The sequence below is a fragment of the Trichosurus vulpecula genome, chromosome 9 (genome assembly GCF_011100635.1).
Source record: "Trichosurus vulpecula isolate mTriVul1 chromosome 9, mTriVul1.pri, whole genome shotgun sequence".
Lineage (NCBI taxonomy): Eukaryota > Metazoa > Chordata > Mammalia > Diprotodontia > Phalangeridae > Trichosurus > Trichosurus vulpecula.
This window is the reverse complement of record NC_050581.1, coordinates 51669698-51692666: the sequence shown is the minus strand read 5'-3', so window position 1 is coordinate 51692666 and position 22969 is coordinate 51669698. Positions and strand designations below refer to the sequence as shown.

The following is a 22969-nucleotide window of genomic DNA, read 5'->3' as shown; positions in this document are numbered from 1 at the left end:
ATGAAAAACAAGTCAATGACTTGCTAAAGGAGACCCAAAAACACACTGAAGAAAATAATACCTTAAAAAAATAGACTAACTCAAATGGCAAAAGAGCTCCAAAAAGCCAATGAGAAGAATGCCTTGAAAGGCAGAATTAGCCAAATGGAAAAGGAGGTCCAAAACACCACTGAAGAAAATACTACCTTAAAAATGAGATTGGAGCAAGTGGAAGCTAGTGACTTTATAAGAAATCAAGATGTTATAAAACAAAACCAAAGGAATGACAAAGGAAGACAATGTGAAACAACTCATTGGAAAAACCACTGACCTTGAAAATAGATCCAGGAGAGATAATTTAAAAATTATTGGACTACCTGAAAGCCATGATCAAAAAAAGAGCCTAGATACCATCTTTCAAGAAATTATCAAGGAGAACTGCCCTGATATTCTAGAGCCAAATGGCAAAATAGAAATTGAGAGAATCCACCAATCTCCTCCTGAAAAAGATCCCAAAAAGAAAACTCCTAGGAATATTGTCACCAAATTCCAGAGCTCCCAGATCAAGGACAAAATACTACAAGCAGCCAGAAAGAAACAATTTGAGTATTGTGGAAACACAATCAGGATAAAACAGGATTTAGCAGCTTCTACATTAAGGGATCGAAGGGCTTGGAATATGATATTCTAGAGGTCAATGGAGCTAGGATTAAAACCAAGAATCACCTACCCAGCAAAACTGAGTATAATGCTCCAAGACAAAATATGAACTTTAAATAAAATAGAGGACTTTCAAGCTTTCACAGTGAAAAGATCTGAGCTGAATAGAAAATTTGACTTTCAAACATAAGAATCTAGACAAGCATGAAAAGGAGCCCTGAAGCATTGTGACCATGAGAATGACCCAGGTCTGAAACTAAGAGAGACATTCCTGTTTGAAAGAGTATGCTGTTTACTGACTTTTGAGGCGCAGTTCCAAATGGCTTTCCAGAAGGACACCATCAGTATCATATTAATGTACCAGTTTTCCTGAGACTCCACCAATATTTGTCACTTTATTCTTTATCATCTCTGCCAAATGAGAGTGAGTTTTGCTTTAGTTTTCACTTTTCCAATTATTAGTGATTTGCAACAAATATTTCATATGACTGTTTGTAGCTTTCACATTTTCCTTTGGAAAATACTTGATCATAACTTTTGTTCATTTGTCATTTGGTAAAGAGCTCTAATAAATTTGAATCAATTCCTTAAAGAAAAAAAACGTATATTCTAATGAGAGAAAACAACACATAACAGGGAGCTGAAAGGGAAGGAGTCAGAAGCATAGCCGGGAGGGGAATGTAGCCTGGCCAGCCTGGGCCATCCCAAAATGGAGGCCCTAGAAGGAACTCACCAGTACAAAATGGGACCAGCAAGATAGAGTGGTGTTCCAGGGTGAGAAGGCCCCAGATACTAAGGGAAGTTCCAGGGTGAGAAGGCAGCTAAGTCACTTTGGCCAAGTCTGGAGAGAGTCAGAAGCACAGTGAGGAGAGAAATGAAGTATGGCTGGCCTGGGCCCATGAACTCACCAATGGAGGAAGGGGACTGGCATGGCAGAGGAATGTTCCAGGATGAAAAGTCATGGTGGTGAAGTCTGAAGAGGTCAGGAAAGAAAGGGAAGCACAGATCAGTAGTTTTGTTCACATGATCCAGATCGTTTGCTAGAATTGGTTGGACCACTTCACATCTTCATTGACGGCTGTTTTCCCACAACCACTCCAATGGCGGCTGATTCTGTTTGGCATCATCTCTGCCAATTTAATGGCTATGAGGTGAACATTTACGAGTTGAAAAAGTTTAATGCTTTAGCACTGAATAAAGAATTTGTTTGTGAATCGAGTATTAAGACCCTAGTCAAAGGGTTGTAGGAAGGGTGAGAGAAGAGGAACTGCTAATCACTTAGAGAGCATGAATATGGCAAGAGTTATGTTACAGAAAAAGGTAGACTTCCAGGGGTTCCCTGATCCAGCTCTTGGGGCCACTAACAGCCCTCAGGTGCCTCTTGATACTATCAGTATTGCTGGGCATTGTACATAAATAAGCCTTCATGGACCAGCGGTTTTTAGAACAACAAGCCACATTCATCTTCCCAAGTTATTAAGCTGATTTTTTTCTTTTAAAAATGTTTTATTGGGACCTTTTTTTTAATACCAAAATCAATTTGCACTCAACTCAGGTCCCCTCAACACCACTATCCATCCACCCTTGTAATGAAAAAGAGTTCCACAAAATCATAAAACACTGGGTGACCATGTCTTGCAGAGCCTCCATACCTGTGACTCCCACCTTGTTACTAAAGAGAAGGGCCATGTGTTTCATCCTCTTTTCTCTAAGACTAAAATTAGACACTGCTTTTCTCTGCTCTGCATCAATCCATACAAATCTTCTTATGTTTCTCTGAATATCTGAATTCACTCTCAGACCTCCCTCCCCAACTGGTACCTGTTCTTTGGGTCCTGGGTTGTTGAGGAGGATTTATTATTTTAAACACTGTGGTTGCAGGATGAGAAATCAGGTTGTGGTGTATTGCATAGTGCCTGATACTTGGTAGATGCTTAATAAATATTTATTAATAGATTGTTCCTTTGAAATATCTGGTCTCTCTTTAATGTCCCTCAACCTTTTCCCTGGGCAAGCCTTATAATTCGTAAGTAGTAGAACCAGATAAGCTTTTTTCTCCTTATAGGATAGTAAAGATAAAGATCAGCATTGTTTATATACTTCTCTTTCTTCATTCAGTTGGATGCTGGCAATCTTTGAGTCTGAAGCAAAGGAGTAAACCTTAAGGGTCAATTTGTTTAATTTTTAAAATGCGCAAAAGGTATTTAATGGGGTCCTGGAGTATAAAACATCAACACAGCTTAATCTGTCACTGTCTGTATGACCTTGGTGGAGTCACTGTACCATCTCTGAGCCTCTTTCCTCATCTGTAACTTGGAGTTGGAGTAGAAGACACTGAAGGGCCTTTCCAGCTTCAAATCCTATGAGTTTAAGACACAGTGACACAGAGAATATTTTCAAATAAGTCCAGTATCTTAAACAATATTACTTTTTACACTGTAATTTCTATCACATGGGTTATGTGCTTAAGGTTAGGGTTTTTTGTTTTGTTTGTATTTTGCTAACATGGTCTCCATGTTTTTAATAACATATTATGCAGCAAGTTCCTTTGTGTCTTAAGTGTGAACACTTGAGATTTTTTCCTTTCTTCCCAAAAGAAATTGCCTTTAAGAGGCTTATAGCTGATTTATAGGTATTAGGTACATTTTGGAAATGAAATCATCTGTCAAGTATCTTAACAGAAATGATAAATCTGTTTTGGAGGATGGCATAAGACAAATTAGGATTGTGTAGGAATTGGGACAATAAGTGTATCTGTTGAAGAGCCTATGCTGAAATTTACCCATCTGCCAGATCACGACACCCAAAATTACACTGTAGAAAGAACACTGGATTTGGAGTCAGAGAACCTTGGCTCAAAGCTTGGCTATTTCACTCACTATTCATTTGGCCTTGGACAAGCCATTTCTCTTCTTTGGCCCGTTTCCTTATCTATAAAATTAGGGAATTGGACTAGGCAACCCCTAACATTCCTTCCAGCCCCAAATTCTAGGGGTCCATGACCCACAGACCCAAATGTATAGTGATGATAACTGATCTATGTCTGTAGGTGTCCTTGAGGAAAGCCCCAAGGAAACATAATATATAATTCACTCTTTTTCTGTCCAGGTGGAAGACTTGATTGTGAAATATCGGAAAAAGAAGAAGACAGTGGCAGGAATTGTTGTGGAGCCCATCCAGTCAGAGGGGGGGGACAACCATGCATCTGATGACTTCTTTAGGAAGCTGAGAGACATTGCTAGGAAGGTGAGTAAAGCTTTTATGTGGGTAATAAATAATACTAGCTTTAATTTGCATAGTGCTCTAGGAAGTTTGCAAGATGCTTTACAGCTGTCATTTCATTTGACCCTCCCATCCACTCTAGGATTATCCCTGTGTTAAAGATGGAGAAACTGAGGCATATGGAAGTTAAGCGACTTTCCCAAGGTAATGTGCCTATATCAGGGTGAGGAGTCCCATTTTTCTGACTGCAGTGCTCTATCCAATGCAATGTGACTCCTCTACCTGGGCCACCAGGATTTTTCAAGCTGTTATCTCCTCTCAACAGGAAGGTTTAAAAGTGGTTTTCTTTTTGTATTCTTGGTAGAGGATCATAGAAAATCTAAGCCTTCTTAAAGAGCTGACCTTAGCTTCCTTCAAAAAATAGCTCAGGCACCACACAAGGACCAATCTTCCCAGTTATTAACCCTCTTTCCCCTTGAAGTTGGGGTTTTTTTTTTAAATGCTTTGTATAATTTTTTTTTACTTGATTTGTGACTTCATTGGTATAGGGCAGAGATGTCAAACTCAAGGTCAGCAAAATTCCTGAGCAGAAGCCAGTTTAAAATATAATTGGGAAATGTTTAACAAAATTAATAAAATTCTAATACAACAGAGATAATGTTAATCTGTGATTTTCTAAGTCACTATGTGACCCACAAAGATCCTTTTCTATTTGAGTTTGACACCACTGATGTAAGGTATTTCTGGTTAGGAAACTCACTGCACTAATGCAGGTCATCGACTGCTCTGCAATTTATAGCCTTTGGTTAGCTACGCGTAGAGAAGATTACTGAAGACTATTTAGATTTTTCCCCAGTACCCAACTCTGCCATTTCTGTTGAGGATTTTGTTGCCTTCTATTTTAAATGTTTCCAAGATGGTCTCAGTTACTCTGTTCTTCTTTTCTGGAGGTCGGTCCCCTCGCTGTGAATGATGAGGAATGTGAATTTGTTGTTTTTTTTTTCCTGATTATTTTCCAATAAAAAGTAGGTTCTTGGAGTGCTAGGATCGCTTCTCTTTTTGTCTTTGTATTCTCAGCAACTTGCATAATACCTTTGACATACTAGGCACTCAATTTGAATGAATAAATGAATGAATGTATTGGTGGATGTGTATTATTTTCTTAAGGAAGCCAAGATCAAGGACTTCAGCTAGATGCAATATTGATTTGGGGTTTTTTTGGTTTAACAGATATTTAACATTCTAGTTTTGTTCCAATTCAACAGTTTGAGGAAGTATATGGGGACAGTGTGGTTCAAGCTAATTCACGAGGGTAGTGAAATGAAACAACCACTTTCATTTGTTATAGTGGTCAGTAAAATGTGGATGTTTGAAAAAAATAAAAAGATGTGGATATTTGGATTTGGTGCAGGTGTGACTCAATCTGTCTGCCTTTTTGGCTCATTATAGTCCAAGTTCAAAATTCTACGCAGCTCTCTTTGCAGAGTGTTGATTTTTCTCTTTCCTTTAAACATATCCCTTCCTCTCTCCACAGCATGGCTGTGCCTTTCTAGTGGATGAAGTACAGACTGGAGGGGGCTGTACTGGCAAATTCTGGGCCCATGAGCACTGGGGATTAGATGATCCAGCTGATGTAATGACCTTCAGCAAGAAGATGATGACAGGAGGATTTTTTCACAAGGAGGAGTTCAGGCCCAATGCTGTGAGTACTTGACTGGCCCTTCTTTTCCATATGTGGGAGCAAAGGAAGGGAACCTATAGAATGATTTATTTTAGTACAGCCCAGGGCTGGGGAACCTGCAGCCTCAAGGCCACATCAAGGCCCTCTAGGTTCTCATGTGTGGCCCTTTGACTGAATCCAAACTTCACAGAATAAATCACCCTAATAAAAGGATTTGTTCTGTGAAACTTGGACTCAGAAGGCCACAAATGGCCTCAAGGCTGCAGGTTCCCCACCCATGGTATAGCCTCATTAAATGCAGAGAAGTGGGAGGATGCTTTAAAATGGATTTCCCTTATAGGGTGACATGTTTAAAGAATGAAAAAGCCTAGTAAATTGGTTCTTTATTGGGTGTGTATGTATCTACATATGTATACGTTTGTATGTAGGTATATTTAGCACAACAACTGAAAATAACTGATACAAACATAGTAACAGGGGTCAGCCTTGATGTTTGAATCATGAGACTTGGATTTGTACATACAAAGTCCTGAAATCTTCAGTTGCTCAATTTTTCCTGGTATGCAATCTCTTACTTCCTTAAAACACAACTCAGGTGCCTGAACACCCATCCTCCCACCCAATCATTAGCACTAACCCTCTTGAAAATATTATGTATTACTTTGTATTTTTAAAAAATTCAATCTGTGATTTCATTGATATAGGGCTATGGTAGCAAACTCAAATAGAAACAGCTCCCTGGGAAAGCATATTAACTTAGAGAAACCACAAATTAACATTATCTGTGCTGTATTGTATTTTTATTTATTTTGTCAAACATTTCCCAATTATATTTTAATTTGGTATCCAGGAGTTTGATACCTCTGGTGTGGAGAATTCCCAATGAGGAAACTCCCACTACTAATGCAAGTCAGCAACTATTAACTGAAAGGTTAAATGACTTGTTTAGTAACACACAATCAGTGTGTATCAAAGACCAGCTTTCTATGCATTGTGCCTCTACATTGCTCTGTATAATAATATTCAGTTTCATGTAGTCTTCTTTTTCTGTTCTATTTTATATGTAGAAATCCTAATTTATTTACACATTTCACATTATATATAATATATAATACATATTGCTTTGCATATGCTTTGGGACAGGCAATATGGCACAGTGGATAGAGAATTGGCCTTGGAACCAGGAGGAACTGGATCTATGTTTTGCCTGTCGTACACTGTTTCTCAGTGCTCCAGGCAACTCTCCAAAACTATATAAATTGCAAAATAAAATGCACTGGTATAAGGAGTTTCCTCATTTGAGAGTTCCCTATACCAATGAAATCACAAGTCTAGTATCTATCCCTATATGTTCTATGTGTATGTGTATTGCTTTGTAGATACTTTTATTCCTTACTTGTGTACATGTTATATGGTGGTTGGAAGGCTTTTGGCATTGTATCCTTAGAAGCCACAACACAGTGATTTACACATAGCCGGCACTTAATCTCATAATAAATGTCTGTTGAATTGAATTCAATAAAATCAAATAGTGAACAAGTATTTATTTAGTGCTTTCTATATACCAGGCACTGTCCTCAGTGCTTGTGATACACATAAAGAGAAAACATTGTCCCTGCTCTCAAGTTCACATTCTAAGGGGGGAGACAATATGCAGATAACCTTGTGTGTGTACATATGTACATGTATATATACAGATATATGTGTGCATATATGCATATTTATATGTAATGGACAGTGATCTCAGAGGGAAGGCACTAGGAGTGGGAAACTGAAAAGTCTTCCTTCATAAGGTAGAATTTGAACAGAATCTTGAAGGAAGCCTTCGGTTCTTAAGAGATAGAGAGGAGGAAGAGCTTTCCAGACAGGCATAGAGGATCCCATACATTGTAGGAACTGTGGTGGGCTGCAAGGGGGAATGCATTGCAGTAATATGGAGGCTAGCACTGTCTTTTGAGGTTTGACTATATAGGTATTCCCTAAAACTTGTGCCTCTCTTTAAAGCCTTTCCGGATTTTCAATACATGGCTTGGAGACCCTTCCAAGAATCTGCTGATTGCTGAAGTCATCAATGTCATTAAGAGAGAGGACCTCCTCAGTAATGTTACCCATGCAGGAAAGGCACTGTTGACAGGACTGATGGATTTACAGGTAACCGACCATCCATGGGAATGCCAAGATCCAAAGGGGTGTAACAATGATGTTGCTTGCAGCTACTGTAGCTGTGTGAGGCCAACCACACCGCCACACAGGAGGGCTGCTCGCACAAATCTACTTTTTTGATCTACTTTTCTAAGGAAAGCAACTTTAAGGAGTTAACAATCTTACTTTAATTAAACATACATATACTATTCACTTAGTTCAGGGGGAAGAGCCAGCACCCTGAACTTCAGAGCAAATACAAACAGAAATTACAAACAGAGACAATATAAACAGATCAACATTTCTGTCTGTCTAATCAAATCACAGTACATAGTTACCAGAGAAGCACCAACACCTGGGTTTTGGGAGGGGGAGGCTGCTTCAATGCCTTATCCAGAGTCTCCTCACCAACACTCCTTCAACAAGTGTGCCCTCAAAGGCAAAACGCCAATCTTAGAGCTCTTATACCAGCTCTTATATTGGCTCAGAGCCTATTTAGCAAACAGGCGTGGACCTGGGGCCTCACACCTAGTTAGTGAAAGGGTGTGGGCCTACCTCTAATCGGGCCTCCCACCTGAGGTCTATTGAGTGGGTGGGAAGAGTCTTTAATCCCTGATCTGCATCACAGGCCTGCCTTTAATCTGGCCTCCCTTTGTTGGCCCCACCTGAGGCCCATTCAATGGGTGGGAAAGATCTTTCATTTACTGATTGGCCTTACAAGGTGTTGCTTAGAACCCTCAAGAACTGGGTAGAGGACAACACTTGAGTTGAAACTATCTCCTTTGACCCTGACTGCTCTCTGATCTTTTCTTTTTTTCTCCCTGATCCTTTCATCCCCTCTTCAGATACATATGACTCTCAGAGACACCTGTATCAATATAGCAGACCTAGTCACAATAATAAGGGCTACCTCACCAACCCCTACAGGCAGCCCTGAGCCAGGGACCAAATCAAACTTCCTTAGAGCACAAATTCCTCTCAGGTTTGGCACACTCAGAAGGTTTTGTGTTAGAATAGAGAATGACCACAGAAGCTCTATTTCCAGTCCAATGCAGTAATAATAAGTCCTACATCTGAAAGACTGTCTTGCCAGTTGAGACCTCTAGAGACTTACCATGCATGTAGCAATACTATGCCTAAGCACTTCTCAGCCCCGCATATTCCTGAGCTCTCCTTTTCCTTCCCCTCTTCCATCAGGAACACTTAGGTCCCCCATCCCACCTTCACCCCAACAATTTAATCTGTAAGGGCATTCGCATTCACACCAATTTAAGGACTCAAAATAATTCTCAGAACATATCTTAAAGCACAGTCAGAAAATAACAGCAGCAGCTACACTGCTTCGAGCTATGACCAGAACAGCCATAGGGTGAAAGTGTATTTCATCCTTCACTGACTTGGAAGGTTGTTTTTACAATCTGTGTAAATACTGAGCTCACCCAATCTAGAAGCATCTAGTCACACATGACCAGCATTGCATCTGGAGAGCTGCTAAGCGGTGCGGGGCTGTTGGACTGCACCAAGAAAACATCAAACGGCCTTTAGAAGGGGGAAATTGCTGCTGTTATTACAACTAAGCAAACACCTTCAATGAAAGCAAAATGACACCAGGCTTTTTTTTTTTCCCTTCAGCTGCTTTCTCTGGATTTGATTCATGTCCAAACAGAGGCAGAAGAGGGAATCAGGAAAATGTCTTTGCAGTGGGTTAAATCATTACTCCCTGCTGAGATCCTCTTTAATCTTCTGGCTAGCACAAATAGGAGAAATGACAGAAGTAGTTTATTTTCCCATGTGATTTATGGCCCAGCTCAGCGTCGGTTATGCAGAATCTCAGGTTGCACGACATGTGCCTAACCCAAGTCAAGGAGGATAGGACCAACTCATCATATAGCTGCCTCAGAGCCATGAGCTAGGGAGGCTCTCTGGGTAGAAATAGCAATTTGGGGCTATTGGGGGTGGGGTGGGATTATAGTCAAAAGTGGGAGAATAAGCAAATAGAGAAACAAATATTCCTGGAGCTAAAGTTTGAGAGAAATTATATAATCCAAGTCTAAGCTTCAGGGCAAGGGCTGTTTTGCTAGAAGTATTTTCTTCCCAGATCTTTCATGTAAATCCTTGACTTCTCTGCCTAATGGAGCATATCCAGAGTCATTGCAAATAACACTGTGGTTTTTTCTGAGGAGGAGGAGAGAACTGAACTCTCACTAATTAAAGTCAAATTTTGCTCTCAAAGGGGGCCTGGAACCAGCTGCCAAAAAGCTTAAAATAATAGCACATAACTGTCTTTTTCTCTGGCATAGCTTTGTGAAACTGCCAGGCCTTTGTCCTCTCATGCATGGATTAGCCAAGAGTTTGATTTGTTGTTGTCGTTTTTCATCTCATCTACATTTATGATTAATACAGGCTGATTAGTGTCAGAACCTGATAAAAATATAGTTCCAGGTAAATTGAAATTTCTATAAATATGGACAGAAGGACAATTCTAGCTTTGTTTGATGAGTCACTAGCTGCTTAGTTGTATAGGACACCCCTTTACTGGACTCTTCTGGGTAGGCTAGGAAATACTTGTATAGTGGATAGATTGATCTAACCCTCTGGGCAATGATGTCTTGGGGAAGAGCTGGTTATAAACCCATTGGCCTTATACCAAGGTAATAAGACAACATACAAAAAATTTTGGGATGCAGCCAAAGCAGTCCTGAGAAGAAAATGTGTATCACTAAATCAAAAAAGCAAAAAGAGCAGGTAAATGAATTGGAAATGCAACTAAAAATACTAAAAAACCAACACATTAAAAAACCCCAATTAAATGCCAAGTTAAGAATCCTGAAAATCAAGGAAGAGATTAAAAAATTGAGGAAAACATTTGATTAATAAATGGAATTAGGAGCTATTAAAAATAAAATTGGTTAACCAGGAGCTAATTTAATTTAAAAGAAGAAAGAGCAAACCATATTCGCGATATAAAAAATGAAAAAAGGAAAATTCATTACAAATAAATCAAATATATTATTATAAACTATTTTGTCCAACTATACTGACAAATGAAATAAATGAATATTTACAAAAAATATAAAACATCAATAAAACTGTTTTAGAAATTTAAGGGTCTTGGGATACACAAAAGAATCACATAATAAAATTCAAAGTCATGATTTTAGATTATCTGCCCCTTTGGATCATTAACGCCATAGTAAAGTTTTGTGGAGGAAGAACCTGAAAATAACTGTGTTTCTATTTTGGCCTGATTTGAGGGAAGTTTGCCTTTTCAACCCCTTTTTTCCTGTCCCATCCTTCCTGGAAGTTCCTATGACTTCCCTCTCCTATGTCTTCCCCACATTGCAGGCCCGATACCCACATCTCATCAGCAGAGCAAGAGGTCGAGGAACATTCTGCTCTTTTGATGCTCCAGATGAAACAACAAGGAACAAGCTCATTTTAACAGCCAGAAACAAAGGTAGGGGGGCAGTGAGCATGTGGTATGGTCCTGGGGTTTCATTTCTTCCTTGTACTGAAATACATATTATGCTTTTTCATCTGTGCAAGTTATTATCTCTCTGACTGAGTACCATATTGGCAAACTAGTCGGGAAGAAATTTCTTCAGTTTTGTTATAAATATTATTATTTAGCATGTGTCCAGAAGGCCATATTTAGCAAACTCAGAGATGATTTTTCTTTATTGTTTCTAACTTCAGTAGACTTGCATGTGTGAGAACTGAGTTCCGATATTAACTAGCTATATGACTGGTGTAAGTCATACAGTGTAAGATACATCCCTATGGATCAAAGTTTCTTCATCTTTAAAATAAAGCATTTGAGCAAGATGATTTCCAATGTCTCTTCCAGCTCTAACATTCAGTGACACTAGTAGCTAGTTTAATTCAAGCAGATTTTATTAAGCATTTGTAGAGCACTGTGATGGGTACTGGGGATACAAAGAAGAAAAACAAGACTCTGCCCTCAAGGGACTTACAGTCTAATAGGAATATAAAGCATTCACACAAATAACTAAAAAATATGTTAGAATGTGATCAATGCAGGGAGCAGGGCTTGAGAATAAAGAGATTGGGCAGAGCAAGATCCCTTCATCACTTCAGACACTAGGGAAGACTTCATGGATGTTTCACCTGAATTAAGCCTTGAAGGGAGAGGATTTCATCAGGTAGAGATGTGAAAAGAATCCATGCCCGATGAGAGCAAGATTCACTCATTCCCCCTCACCTGCCCCTTCTTCCCTTCCCACACAACTGCTTTTTCTTGCCACATTTATGTGAGATAATTTACCCCATTCTATCTCTCCATTTCTCCCTCTCTCAATCTATTCCTCTCTCATCCCTTAATTTGATTTTTTTTTTAGATATCATCCCTTCATATTCAACTCACCCTGTGTATATTCCCTTCAGCTACCCTAATACTGAGGTCTCATGAATTACATACATCATCTTTCCATGTAGAAATGTAAACAAAACAGTTCAACTTTAGTAAGTCCCTTATGATTTCTCTTTCTTGTTTACCTTTTCATGCTTCTCTTGATACTTGTGTTTGAAAGTCAAATTTTCTATTCAGCTCTGGTCCTTTCACTGAGAAAGGTTGATGAAAGGCCTCTATTTTATTGAAAATCCATATTTTGCCTTGGAGCATGATACTCAGTTTTGCTGGGTAGGTGATTCTTGGTTTTAATGCTAGCTCCATTGACCTCTGGAATATCATATTCCAAGCCTTTCAATTCCTTAATGTAGAAACTGCTAGATCTTGTGTTATCCTTATTGTGTTTCCACAATACTCAAATTGTTTCTTTCTGGCTGCTTGCAATACTTTCCCCTTGATCTGGGAGCTCTGGAATTTGGTGACAATATTCCTAGGAGTTTTCTTTTGGGGATCTTTTTCAGGAGGAGATCAGTGGATTCTTTCAATTTCTATTTTACCCTCTGGCTCTAGAATATCAGGGCAATTCTTGATAATTTCTTGAAAGATGATATCTAGGCTCTTTTTTTGATCATGGCTTTCAGGTAGTCCAATGAGAATTTTTAAATTATCTCTCCTGGATCTATTTTCCAGGTCAGTGGTTTTTCCAGTGAGATATTTCACATTGTCTTCCATTTTTTCATTCCTTTGGTTCTGTTTTATAATATCTTGATTTCTCATAAAGTCACTAGCTTCCACTTGCTCCAATCAAGTTTTTAAGGTAGTATTTTCTTCAGTGGTGTTTTGGACCTCCTTTTCCATTTGGCTAATTCTGCCTTTCAAGGCATTCTTCTCCTCATTGGGTTTTTGGAGCTCTTTTGCCATTTGAGTTAGTCTATTTTTAAGGTGTTATTTTCTTCAGTATTTTTTTGGGTCTCCTTTAGCAAGTCATTGACTTGTTTTTCATGGTTTTCTTGCATCACTCTCATTTCTCTTCCTAATTTTTCCTCTACCTCTCTTACTTGCTTTACCAAATCCTTTTTGAGGTCTTCCATGGCCTGAGACCAATTCATATTTTTCTTGGAGGCTTCTGATGTAGGCTCTTTGACTTTGCTGACTTCTGGCTGTATGCTTTGGTCTTTTCACCAAAAAAAAGGTTCAAAAGTCTGAGTCTGAATCTGAGAGTGTTTTCGCTGCCTGTCCATGTTCCCAGCCAACTACTTGACCCTTGAGCTTTTTGTCGGGGTATGACTGCTTGTAGAGTAGAGAGTACTTTGTCCCAAGCAGTACTCCTTCTCCCCCAAGAACCACCAACCAGGATTTCGGCCCAGATCTAGGCAGGGCAAAGCAGGCTTTGCACTCCCGCTCTAATCTGATGCCTAATTCCTCCTAGCAGGTGGGCCTGGGGCTGGAAGCAACTGCAGCACTATCTCTGGAAGCAGCCTCAGAGCTGCACCTTCTCCTTCACCTCTGGGGCAGTGGCTAACTATGAACTCCTTTCACTCTGTCCCAGAAGCTTTTCCCACTAACCTTCTCTGTTGTCTTTGGTGTTTGTGAGTTGAGAAGTCTGGTAACTGCCACAGCTCACTGATTCAGGGCAGTTCTGCCCAGCTCCCATCTGGTTGGTCCTGGTGTGGCCCACGCCGGGCTCTGCTCTGCTCCACTCCCAGCTCCCTGTGATAAACCCTTCCCAGTGACTATCCACGCTGTCCTGGGCTAGAGCCCTGCTTTCCTTTGCTATTTCGTGGGTTCTGCAGCTTAGAATTTGTTCAGAGCCATTTTTATAGGTGTTTGGAGGGACCTGGGGGTGGACCTTAAGCAAGTCCCTGCTTTCCAGCGGTCATCTTGGTTCTGCCCCCCAGGAATCCATTCCCTACATGGAAGAGAGCTTGTGTGAATACATGAAAGGGAAGAATGGAATCAGAGAAGAGCATGTCTGTTTGCCTAGAATACAGAATATGCCAGAAACAGTAGTCTCTAAGAAATCTGAAAAAGTAGGCTGGAGCCAGATTGTAGAGGACATCAAGACCTAGGATAATGTGTCTGAATTTTGCCCTTTAAGCAACAGAGGTCTTCACTGAGGGTCTTTGATCAGAGAACAACAAGATTAGTGCTATATGTTAGGAAAATATCAGCATCCTTGGGCATCAGCATAATGTAGGATGGATTGGAGAGGGAAGAGATTGGGGCCAGACCTATTAGTCTCCTTGCCTATCCCAGTAGCTAAAGATCTAAGAAATCACAACTAGTCCAAACTCTGAGGCCATGGGCCCTCTTCCATTCTCTTCTCTCCACTTCTCCTCAATTGCCTAATCAGCTCCTATGGTTCAATTATTATGCCTATACATATACGTGTGTGTGTGTGTGTATACACATATAAATGTGTATATATATATATACATACACACATATATACATATATACACACATATACATACATATATACATATATGTGTATGTGTGTGTGTGTGTGTCTATGTGTATACACACTATCCAGCTCTGGCCTCTCTCCTGAGCTCCAATTCCCAGCTGCCACTTGGACATTTTGAACTGGATGTCCCATGAGCATTTCATATTCAACGTGTTCAAAACTAAACTGCTTATCCTCCCCCAAATACCCATCCTTCTTCCAAACTTGCTATTTCTGTCAAGGGTACCACCACTCCTAAAGACATTCCTGTTGGCAATCTGAAAGTCATTCTCTTTTCCTTACTCTCCCTCACCCCCTATATCCAAAGTTGGCCAGTCCTATGATTCTACCTCTCCCTTGGACTATTGCAATAACCTCATTGGTCTCCCTGCCTCAAGTTCCTCCCCACTCTAATCCATCTTCCAGAGAGCTGCCAAATTGATATTCCTCAAGCACAAGTCCGACCATGTCACTCCCCTCTTCAGTAAGTTCCAGTAGCGCCTTCTTTCCTCTAGGATCAAATATAAATGCCTTTATTTTGCATCTGAAGCCCTTCACCAAACTGGCTCCTATCTACTTTCCGAATCTTATTATAAATTGGCCCCCTTCACACATTCTATGAAAACCTTAAAGTGCTATGAAAAACCTAAGTTATTATTGTTAATTTAGTTCCTCTGGCTTCTTGTTTCTTCCATGTGTACAGAAGAAAAAAGAGGACAGGAGTGAAAATTAAGGATGTTCCTAACCTTTCCTCTTTCTCTCCTTGCAGGTGTAGTCCTGGGAGGCTGTGGTGATAGGTCCATCCGTTTCCGCCCAACATTGGTCTTCAGGGATCACCACGCACACCTCTTCCTCAACATTTTTAGTGACATCTTAGCAGACTTCAAGTAAAGGATTATTTTTCCATTGCACTGAGAAGGTCTCAACCTCCACAACTGTCAAATTGATTAGTTTGCCTATTTCATATTTTCACTTAAAGTACTGAAAGGTGAATCCATAAACTGGAGGGCTGTTTTTTGTTTAGTTGGGTTGGGTGGGTGGGTGGGGTATATTAAGTGGTTTGGGGAGATAGGAGGAAGAAGAGGGGATTGGTTTGGGTCTTCTCTCCAACTATGCCAATATTACATGCTGACTTCAACACAAAATTCCTCTAGTGCCCTGGACACGGGCAGTCTTTGGGCGGGGCTGTCAGCACCCTGCCTAAATTTCTCTTTTAAAGCCAGGCACAAGACCTGTACATGGGACTGGGAGTTAGAAAACTCCTGAGTGTCAGGTCTGGTGTCAGATCCCTTTAGTGGCCAGTTTAACTTCCTCCCTATGCAAAATAACAACAAAAATAAAATGGGATCATTCTTGTCCAGCCCTACAGGGGACCTGGGAAGGTTCCATTCTTCACTGAGGTACAGAACTAAGGGATAAAATTGTATTTCAGCTGCACAGTGGTGAGGTCAGGTCAAGGGACAGTGGAAAATAGGGGACTGCTGGCCCTCTTAGAAATGTCAGTTCCATCCAGATGTGACTTGGCCTCGGACTTCATCTGGCTGACTTGGTGGTCAGCTTTTATTTTACTTCTCCCATTTGTGTCCAGTGGAGGGGCAGGTGCTTGAGTCTTGCCAAAAGGTCTGCTATCAGAGGCCAGGGAAGGTCTCAGGTCTGACTAGGAGCTTGGGAAGGAGAGAAGGCGATGAGGAGGGAAGGAGCAAAGGAAACATTGTTGCTGCCTTGGACCTCAGACAGACTTCCATGTCCATATCATCTGTCATTCCAATTGCTTGTTCACGATGTTGAATGTCATGTGATACATCCATACACAAGAATCTCCGTCTCTTGAGTTTCCATAGGGATATAAGGGAAGGGTCTGAAGCACAAGCCTGCAGCCTCACTCCTGGGAAAGCAACACTTGGAAACAGGGGCCACAGAATTACATAATCCTCTTGCCTCTGATACACTCTATAATATTAGAGGTCTTTCCCCCTACCCCATCCCAGACCCTTTCCCATTCCCTTAAAAACATTGTTCTTTAGCTACCTTTCGTTTCTCAACATCCGCTCCATTTCTGAGGAGCTCTGTGAAAAGCATAGCTGTTATGCAGAGTAAGTCTGTTGCTTGACTAGATTCTTCTTGAGGGAAGCATCCATATTGAAGAGATTTATTGATTAATGTACGAGAACTGTAAATGTGGAATGTTAACCTGTTCGTTGCTGGTTTGTTTTGGGTGGTTTCATTGTATTGCCATTCAAAATGTCTCTTATTTTCTTAGGATGTAGATTATGCTAATGTGCATTTCCTTTCTCTTACATAATTGGATGGTGCCCAAGACTAATTTAGCATTATTTTAATTTGAAAACATTTTGAACTGACTAGCTCTAGATGGTGATTATCATCCTAAACACGGCTCAAAAGGAAGCACAGAACCATAGTTGGTGGTCTAGCTTCTGTCCCTGAATATCAGTTGTTAACTATGAGCTAATTATTTCACTTTCTGGTGCCTCCATTTAACGTTATGTAAAATGGGCATAATAAGGGTAAGCACTTGGCCCTTTTATAACTTTTCACCCAAAGATCACAAAATGTAGTCTCTAGAGACCAGCAGACATCCATAAAATATTGTTGCAGAAGACTGAATGCCAGCTATTACCTATAGCCAGGAAGAATCAGCAAATTCATAAATTGTGACTGTTGGCATTTTCATCGTTAAGGCTGTTTAGATTTTTTTTTTAGTATAAAATTATGCCTTAATTAAAGCCAATAGCACCCACAAAAAAAATGAGAATGTCTGACTTCCTTCCCCACCTTTTGCATTTAATACCTAGGACCCAGGCTCAGCCAATAGTTTCATATGCTGACACCTCTAATAAAGCATATTGTACTATACATATAAAGAAAAACACAATTCATGAATTTGCTAAATGTTCTTCCCTACTATGAATTTTAGCCAACTTTTAGCCATAAATGAAATATTCCAGTGAATGAGGTTGTATAACTCTCTCAAAGGCTTTCTTAGCCAGGGTCTAACTGATAATTTCATTTTCTTGGGTGGGGAGACTGGGTCCAGTTTTATGCTGTCTTCCCTCCAGGGGATAGCCTGGGAATGTAATTATTTCACCTACAAAGCAGTTTCCTTGAGCGTTATCCATTCATTACCAAGGAAAGTTCCTTCTAGCATATGTTCTTAAATGCTTCTTTATTAACAGGTCTATGTTGACCCAGAGTATAATGGGCATCCTGGAAAGCCCATTGAGGAAAAATAGCTAGTAGAAGCTAGAGGAAAATAATTATATAATCAAAGATTTAAGACTCATGAAACACAAAGGACTGTGATGGAACAGAAAAATTCAACAAACCTGCTGTCATAGTAGACCTAGCAGGCATGCAACCATTAAGGGCAGATTAAGTGAGGAAGACCTTCATTGGCCAACAACTGGAAATTAGTTCGTGAAACATATCAGTTTAGTAGATTTAGTAATTGTCTCTAGCAAGTCATGTACTTTTACAGAAAACAAGGTCCAGTAATATCAAGTCCTATTCACATCCTCACTTTTATTATAAATGGGTGTTTTTTATAATTTTTACTGACACTCAGTAACCATGTAAAATTGTGCACAACATACATATATATATATATACACACATATATATATATTTATCGGATCATGATAGACAACTTAATAGAGAGCACTTCATACCTAAGCATAAGAAGTGATATTGTTTACAGTGTTCTGTGGACAGTGCCAAATAAAAATGTCAAAGAAACTAACTACACTTCACAATGTAACTGCTGACTATGTACACAATTCCATGAATTAAATCCATTTCCTGTGTTAATCAATATTCTTAAATAAAATATTTATAATTGAATATCTCCAATATAAATGTGACCTCTTTCACAGCAGCAACCACTTGGGTTTCTAAGAGTCTATGGGTATGGTGGTCAATGTCAGTGTATTAGGTGAGAAGGCACTGTCATCATCAGGAAGATCGTAACAGCAGCCAAGGGGAGGTTGTAATCACTGAGAGAAAGAAGCGACACACAACAGTGAGCACTTAGTAGATGCCAAATAAACACTTTTTTTAAAAAAAAAGTAATTAGATTCTGCTTTAATGAGGGGTATCTGCATTGAGTCTTTAGTGCTGTGGTATAAAGAACACTAGACTGGTAGAAATCTTCTTATCCAGTGATGTCAAAATCAAACAGAAACAGGGACAACTAATCCATACATAAGAATTCCTGTGGGCTGCATGTTGACTTAGCTTTATCACTTAACCCTGATTGCCTTGCAAAAACAAAACAAAAAAAGTGTTACTATGTTTTCTTGTATTTTTACTATTTTGTTAAGTATTTCCTAATTACACTTTAATCTGGTTTGAGCCAAACTCAGGAGTGTCATGAGCCAAGCTGTTGACACCTCTAAACCAACCCCTCCTTTTTAAAGCTAAGGAAACAAACCTAGAGAAGTTAAGCAACTTGTCCAAGGTCACAAAGGTAATAAGTAGCAGAAATGGAATTTGAACCCAGTCCTCTTTTGTATTTTCTTTCTCTTTCTTCCCTCTATTAACCTGGCTAATTAGATATATGTCTTTTTGTCCTCTAAAACAAATACATAGTATTTCTACAAAGGTAATTTTTACTCTTAAATATGAATCCTCCTATCTGAGCCATTTATAGCCCTAAATTAATCCCAGAGTAAACTTATGCTGTTAATCAGAAAGATGACTGTTTTATAAACAGGGTCTATATAAACACAGCCAGAGGTAGTAAAAGCTCTTGATTAACTTTAATAACACAGGATTTTATAGTTGAATGAAATAGGATCAAAACAAGGCCATAAAAATTGGACTCTGGTGTTTATGTTGGGTGCCATATTACTTTCAAGATACAGACCTACGAGCCCAAATGCCATAAAATACTAATTAAAAGCCCCTAACCCTAGTTACTTTTTAACAACGCAAACCAATGAACAATAACTAGCCTGCCAAATGAGTTCTAGTCCAAGAATGTTAAAGGTCCACCATGTCTATTGAAATGATAGTGGAGTGGGAAGTCAGTGCATGAAAAGACTGGCCCTCTCCTTGAAGGCAGTCTCTGGTATTTTTAAATAATAGTGCCTTATGTCTGCAAGGCACTTTATAAATATTATCTCATTTAATCCTCACAACCCTGGCAGTAGGTATGGTTCTTACTTCTCACAGATGAGGAAAGTGAGGCAGACAGGAGTTAAGTTCACTTGCCAAGGATTACAAACAACTAGCCAGTGTCTGAGGGCATATTTGAACTCGGTTATTCCTGACTCCAGGCCCACTGAATTGTGTCACATTTTTATTTGTGCATGCCAGGCACCTAGCACTGTCTTTCATGTCATCAAATGAATATTAATTGAATTAACTCAAATTCAACAAATACTATAAGGCCTATTATTGGATAAGCCTCATCTTTAGCAAAAATGCTGTCACTACAATTACCTTGTTTGACATTCATTAAGAATCTACTATGTGCAGCATTATGCTGGTGACCGGGGGAGCTACAAATTTCAGATAAGGCACTAGCTGCCTTCATGGAGCTGGACAAGTAGGAGGGATGAGGTCTACAATTAATCAACAAGCATTTATTAAGCACTAACTCCGTCAAAATATGCTAGATGTTAAAAAGACAAAAAGGAAATAGTCCCTGACCTCTAATAACTGTAACACATTGTAAGTGCATTAGAGAGGAAGATCAGGGAAGGTTTCTTACAGGAAGCACTATTTGAGTTAAGATTTAAAAGATGAGAAGGAACTCAACAGGCTAAGAAAAAGAGAGAGGATATTCCAGTCATGGGGAGCAATATGAGAATCAATGAATAAATGAACGCTTACTATGTGGCAAACATTATGTTAAACACTCGGGATATAAATGAGAAAAAGTGAGATAGTCCCAGTTCTCAAGAAGCTCACACTGTAACTGGGGGATGATAATACATAAAAGAAAAGTTAGCTATAGAGCAAATGGAAAGGCCTGAAAGTCCTAAGGATGTGGCAGCATTTATCAGAGCAAATGGCAGAGCCCGGGTGGAGGGGAGAGGGGGAATCCTTGGATTACATAACTTAAGTCATTTGACAATGCTGGGGCCAAGTTGTAAAAGCCAGGCATGTGGTAAGGCCTGGAGGACCTCAGTAAGCCATGTCAGGACAGATGTTAAGACCTGGTGGTCCACTATGTCATCAGAGAGGAGTTCTTAGATTCCATCTCATGAGTTCTATGACAGGCAGGACCAAGGGGTAGGGGGAAGGGTGGAAGGCAAGATGGAAAAGGCCACCTCTGGTGGTGATAAGTCTTCTTTTGTCCCAGCCACATGGGGTATAGTGTTTAGCTGGTGCACAGAGGTAGGAGGGAGAAGGGAATAGTATGAGACAGGGCTGGAAAGATAGAATGTTGTCATTTTCTGGAGGGCTTTCAATGCTAGGAAAAGGAATTCGAATATTACTCGGTAGACAATAGTGAGCCACTGAAGATTCTAGTACATAGGAATGACTTCAATCAACAGTATTTATTAAGCACCTATATATAAGGCATTACGCACAAAAATTAAACACTCCCAGCCCTCAAGGAGCAACGTGACTGGAACAACCTGCAAGATAGCATCTGGTTTCTCAAGGAACTCTCTCCATGGGGCAAGTACTTCAGTCCTAGGGTGAGGCTGTGCACCAGGACAAGATGGGGTGCCCAAACCATACTGGGCTTCCCCCACTCCATCACCATTCCCATCCAAACCAGGGCACAGGGACAGGCCCAAACTAGCAACTTTGCTGCTCATTATCCAGTTCTGGGTCACAGTTGCAGAGAGGACTGAGAAGGAGAACTGCACACAGGGCTGGTGTCCCCTGGGTAGGAAGGCTCTTGGGCAATGTACCAAGAAAGGAAGTTCAGAAGCCAGCAGCACCGGTGAAAAGGCCAAATGACATGATGTAGCATAGGCAGCTAGATGGTACAGTGGATAGAACTATGAACTTGGGAGTCCGGAAGACAGGAATTCAAAACCGGCCTTAAATATTACTAGCTGTGTAACCTTGGGCAAGTCACTGAATAGTACTAGGCTTCAGTTTCCTCATCTGTAAAATGGGGATCACACAAGCTTATTATTGTGAGGATCAAACAAGATGACATGTAATAGCGTTCACTAACCTTGCAGTACTATGTAAACACTGGGTTCATAAATTATCACAACCAAGTAAGTTTGCCAGCAAAAGACCAACCTTGGGCAGTGTCATAGGATCACAAATCTAGAGCTAGAAGGGAATACAGAAGCTATCTAATACAGCCCCCTCATATTAAAGATGAGGAATTAGGGCCCCAAAGTTAAATAACTTCTCCGGGTCATGAATCTAGTTAATGTCTAAGAAAGGATTCAAGATCTTCCTAATTCTAGTCCTCATGCTCTTACATTCTAAGCCGCCATGTCCACTGACAGTAAAATCTACTTAAAACATGGGCCCATACATAAAATTAGGTGCACTAAATCATTCTAAAAATTACACATATTGATGTAATATGGTCACCTGTAACCCAAGTATTAATCCTGTCCTCTGAAAGTAGTTGTTATAAAGGGATCCACCCCACTGTACGAAGGACAGTTGCTGAGACACCACAGTTAATTTGCTTTTCCTTGCTGTTTTATAATCCATATGGAAAGCTGGCTTAATGGTTTAAAAAGTGAACCATTTTATTACTTGGAAAAGAATTCTTCAGTCCCTTGATTACATCCCTTTTTTTTTTCAGATTGGTTGGCTATTGTAAATAGGATTAATGATTTAGGTAGGGGCTGAACTAGATCTCAGAGGTCCTACTGATAATAAATTGGGATAATTGCCAGAACTGGGTTGCAGAAGTGACAATTTCCTTCCAGTTGGTTTTTTGTTTTGTTTGTTGTAAAGTCTGGTTGAGTTTAAGAACAATTTGCGCTTTTTTTGCGCCCTCTGGTGGTATTGCATGAACCTCAATGTCAGAGCTGAAAAGAACTTTGGAACTCTACTTCACAAAATTCTTTAGTGGCAGAGCCCAGACTAGAATCTAGGTTGCCTGACTGCTAGCGCAAATTTGTCCAATGGACATTTAGTGTCAAATCTTTCTATTAGAACCATACATTTAGAGCTGGAAAGGTCCTTAAGAAGTCATCATTTACAACTTCTTCATTTTATAAATGAGGAAACTGAGGCAGAGGTTCTAAGGTCATTACCCCATTCCCCACTACTAAAAAGTAATTTGGTATGCCTTGATAGTTAATAATATCAACTTCATATTTGAAGGACTGCATAAATGCCTACGTTCTAAAACACGCTTTAACTGAAATTATTCCTGGGATCACTTATACTTCTAAGTCCCATGGACCAAAGTTACTACCTTCTGAAGAGTTAACTGCTGAAACTTACATGTAAACTTATGACCTTTCATTTACATTTATCAATATAAAATGAACAAAAATGGAAGGAAAATATT

The 22969-nt window shown here is 39.8% G+C and overlaps 1 protein-coding gene across 2 annotated transcripts in view; it reads left to right on the top strand.

The window, feature by feature from the left end:
- Positions 1-15410, top strand: part of ABAT (4-aminobutyrate aminotransferase) — a 132649-nt gene extending 117239 nt beyond the window's left edge. For both annotated transcript variants that reach the window (XM_036739331.1, XM_036739330.1), the window contains 5 exons: positions 3748-3885; positions 5396-5563; positions 7547-7693; positions 11030-11141; positions 15269-15410. In XM_036739331.1, the coding sequence (XP_036595226.1) occupies positions 3748-3885; positions 5396-5563; positions 7547-7693; positions 11030-11141; positions 15269-15390 (687 nt within the window). In that variant the 3' untranslated portion in view covers positions 15391-15410. The remainder of the gene's footprint in view (positions 1-3747; positions 3886-5395; positions 5564-7546; positions 7694-11029; positions 11142-15268) is intronic.
- The last annotated feature ends 7559 nt before the right edge of the window (positions 15411-22969 follow it).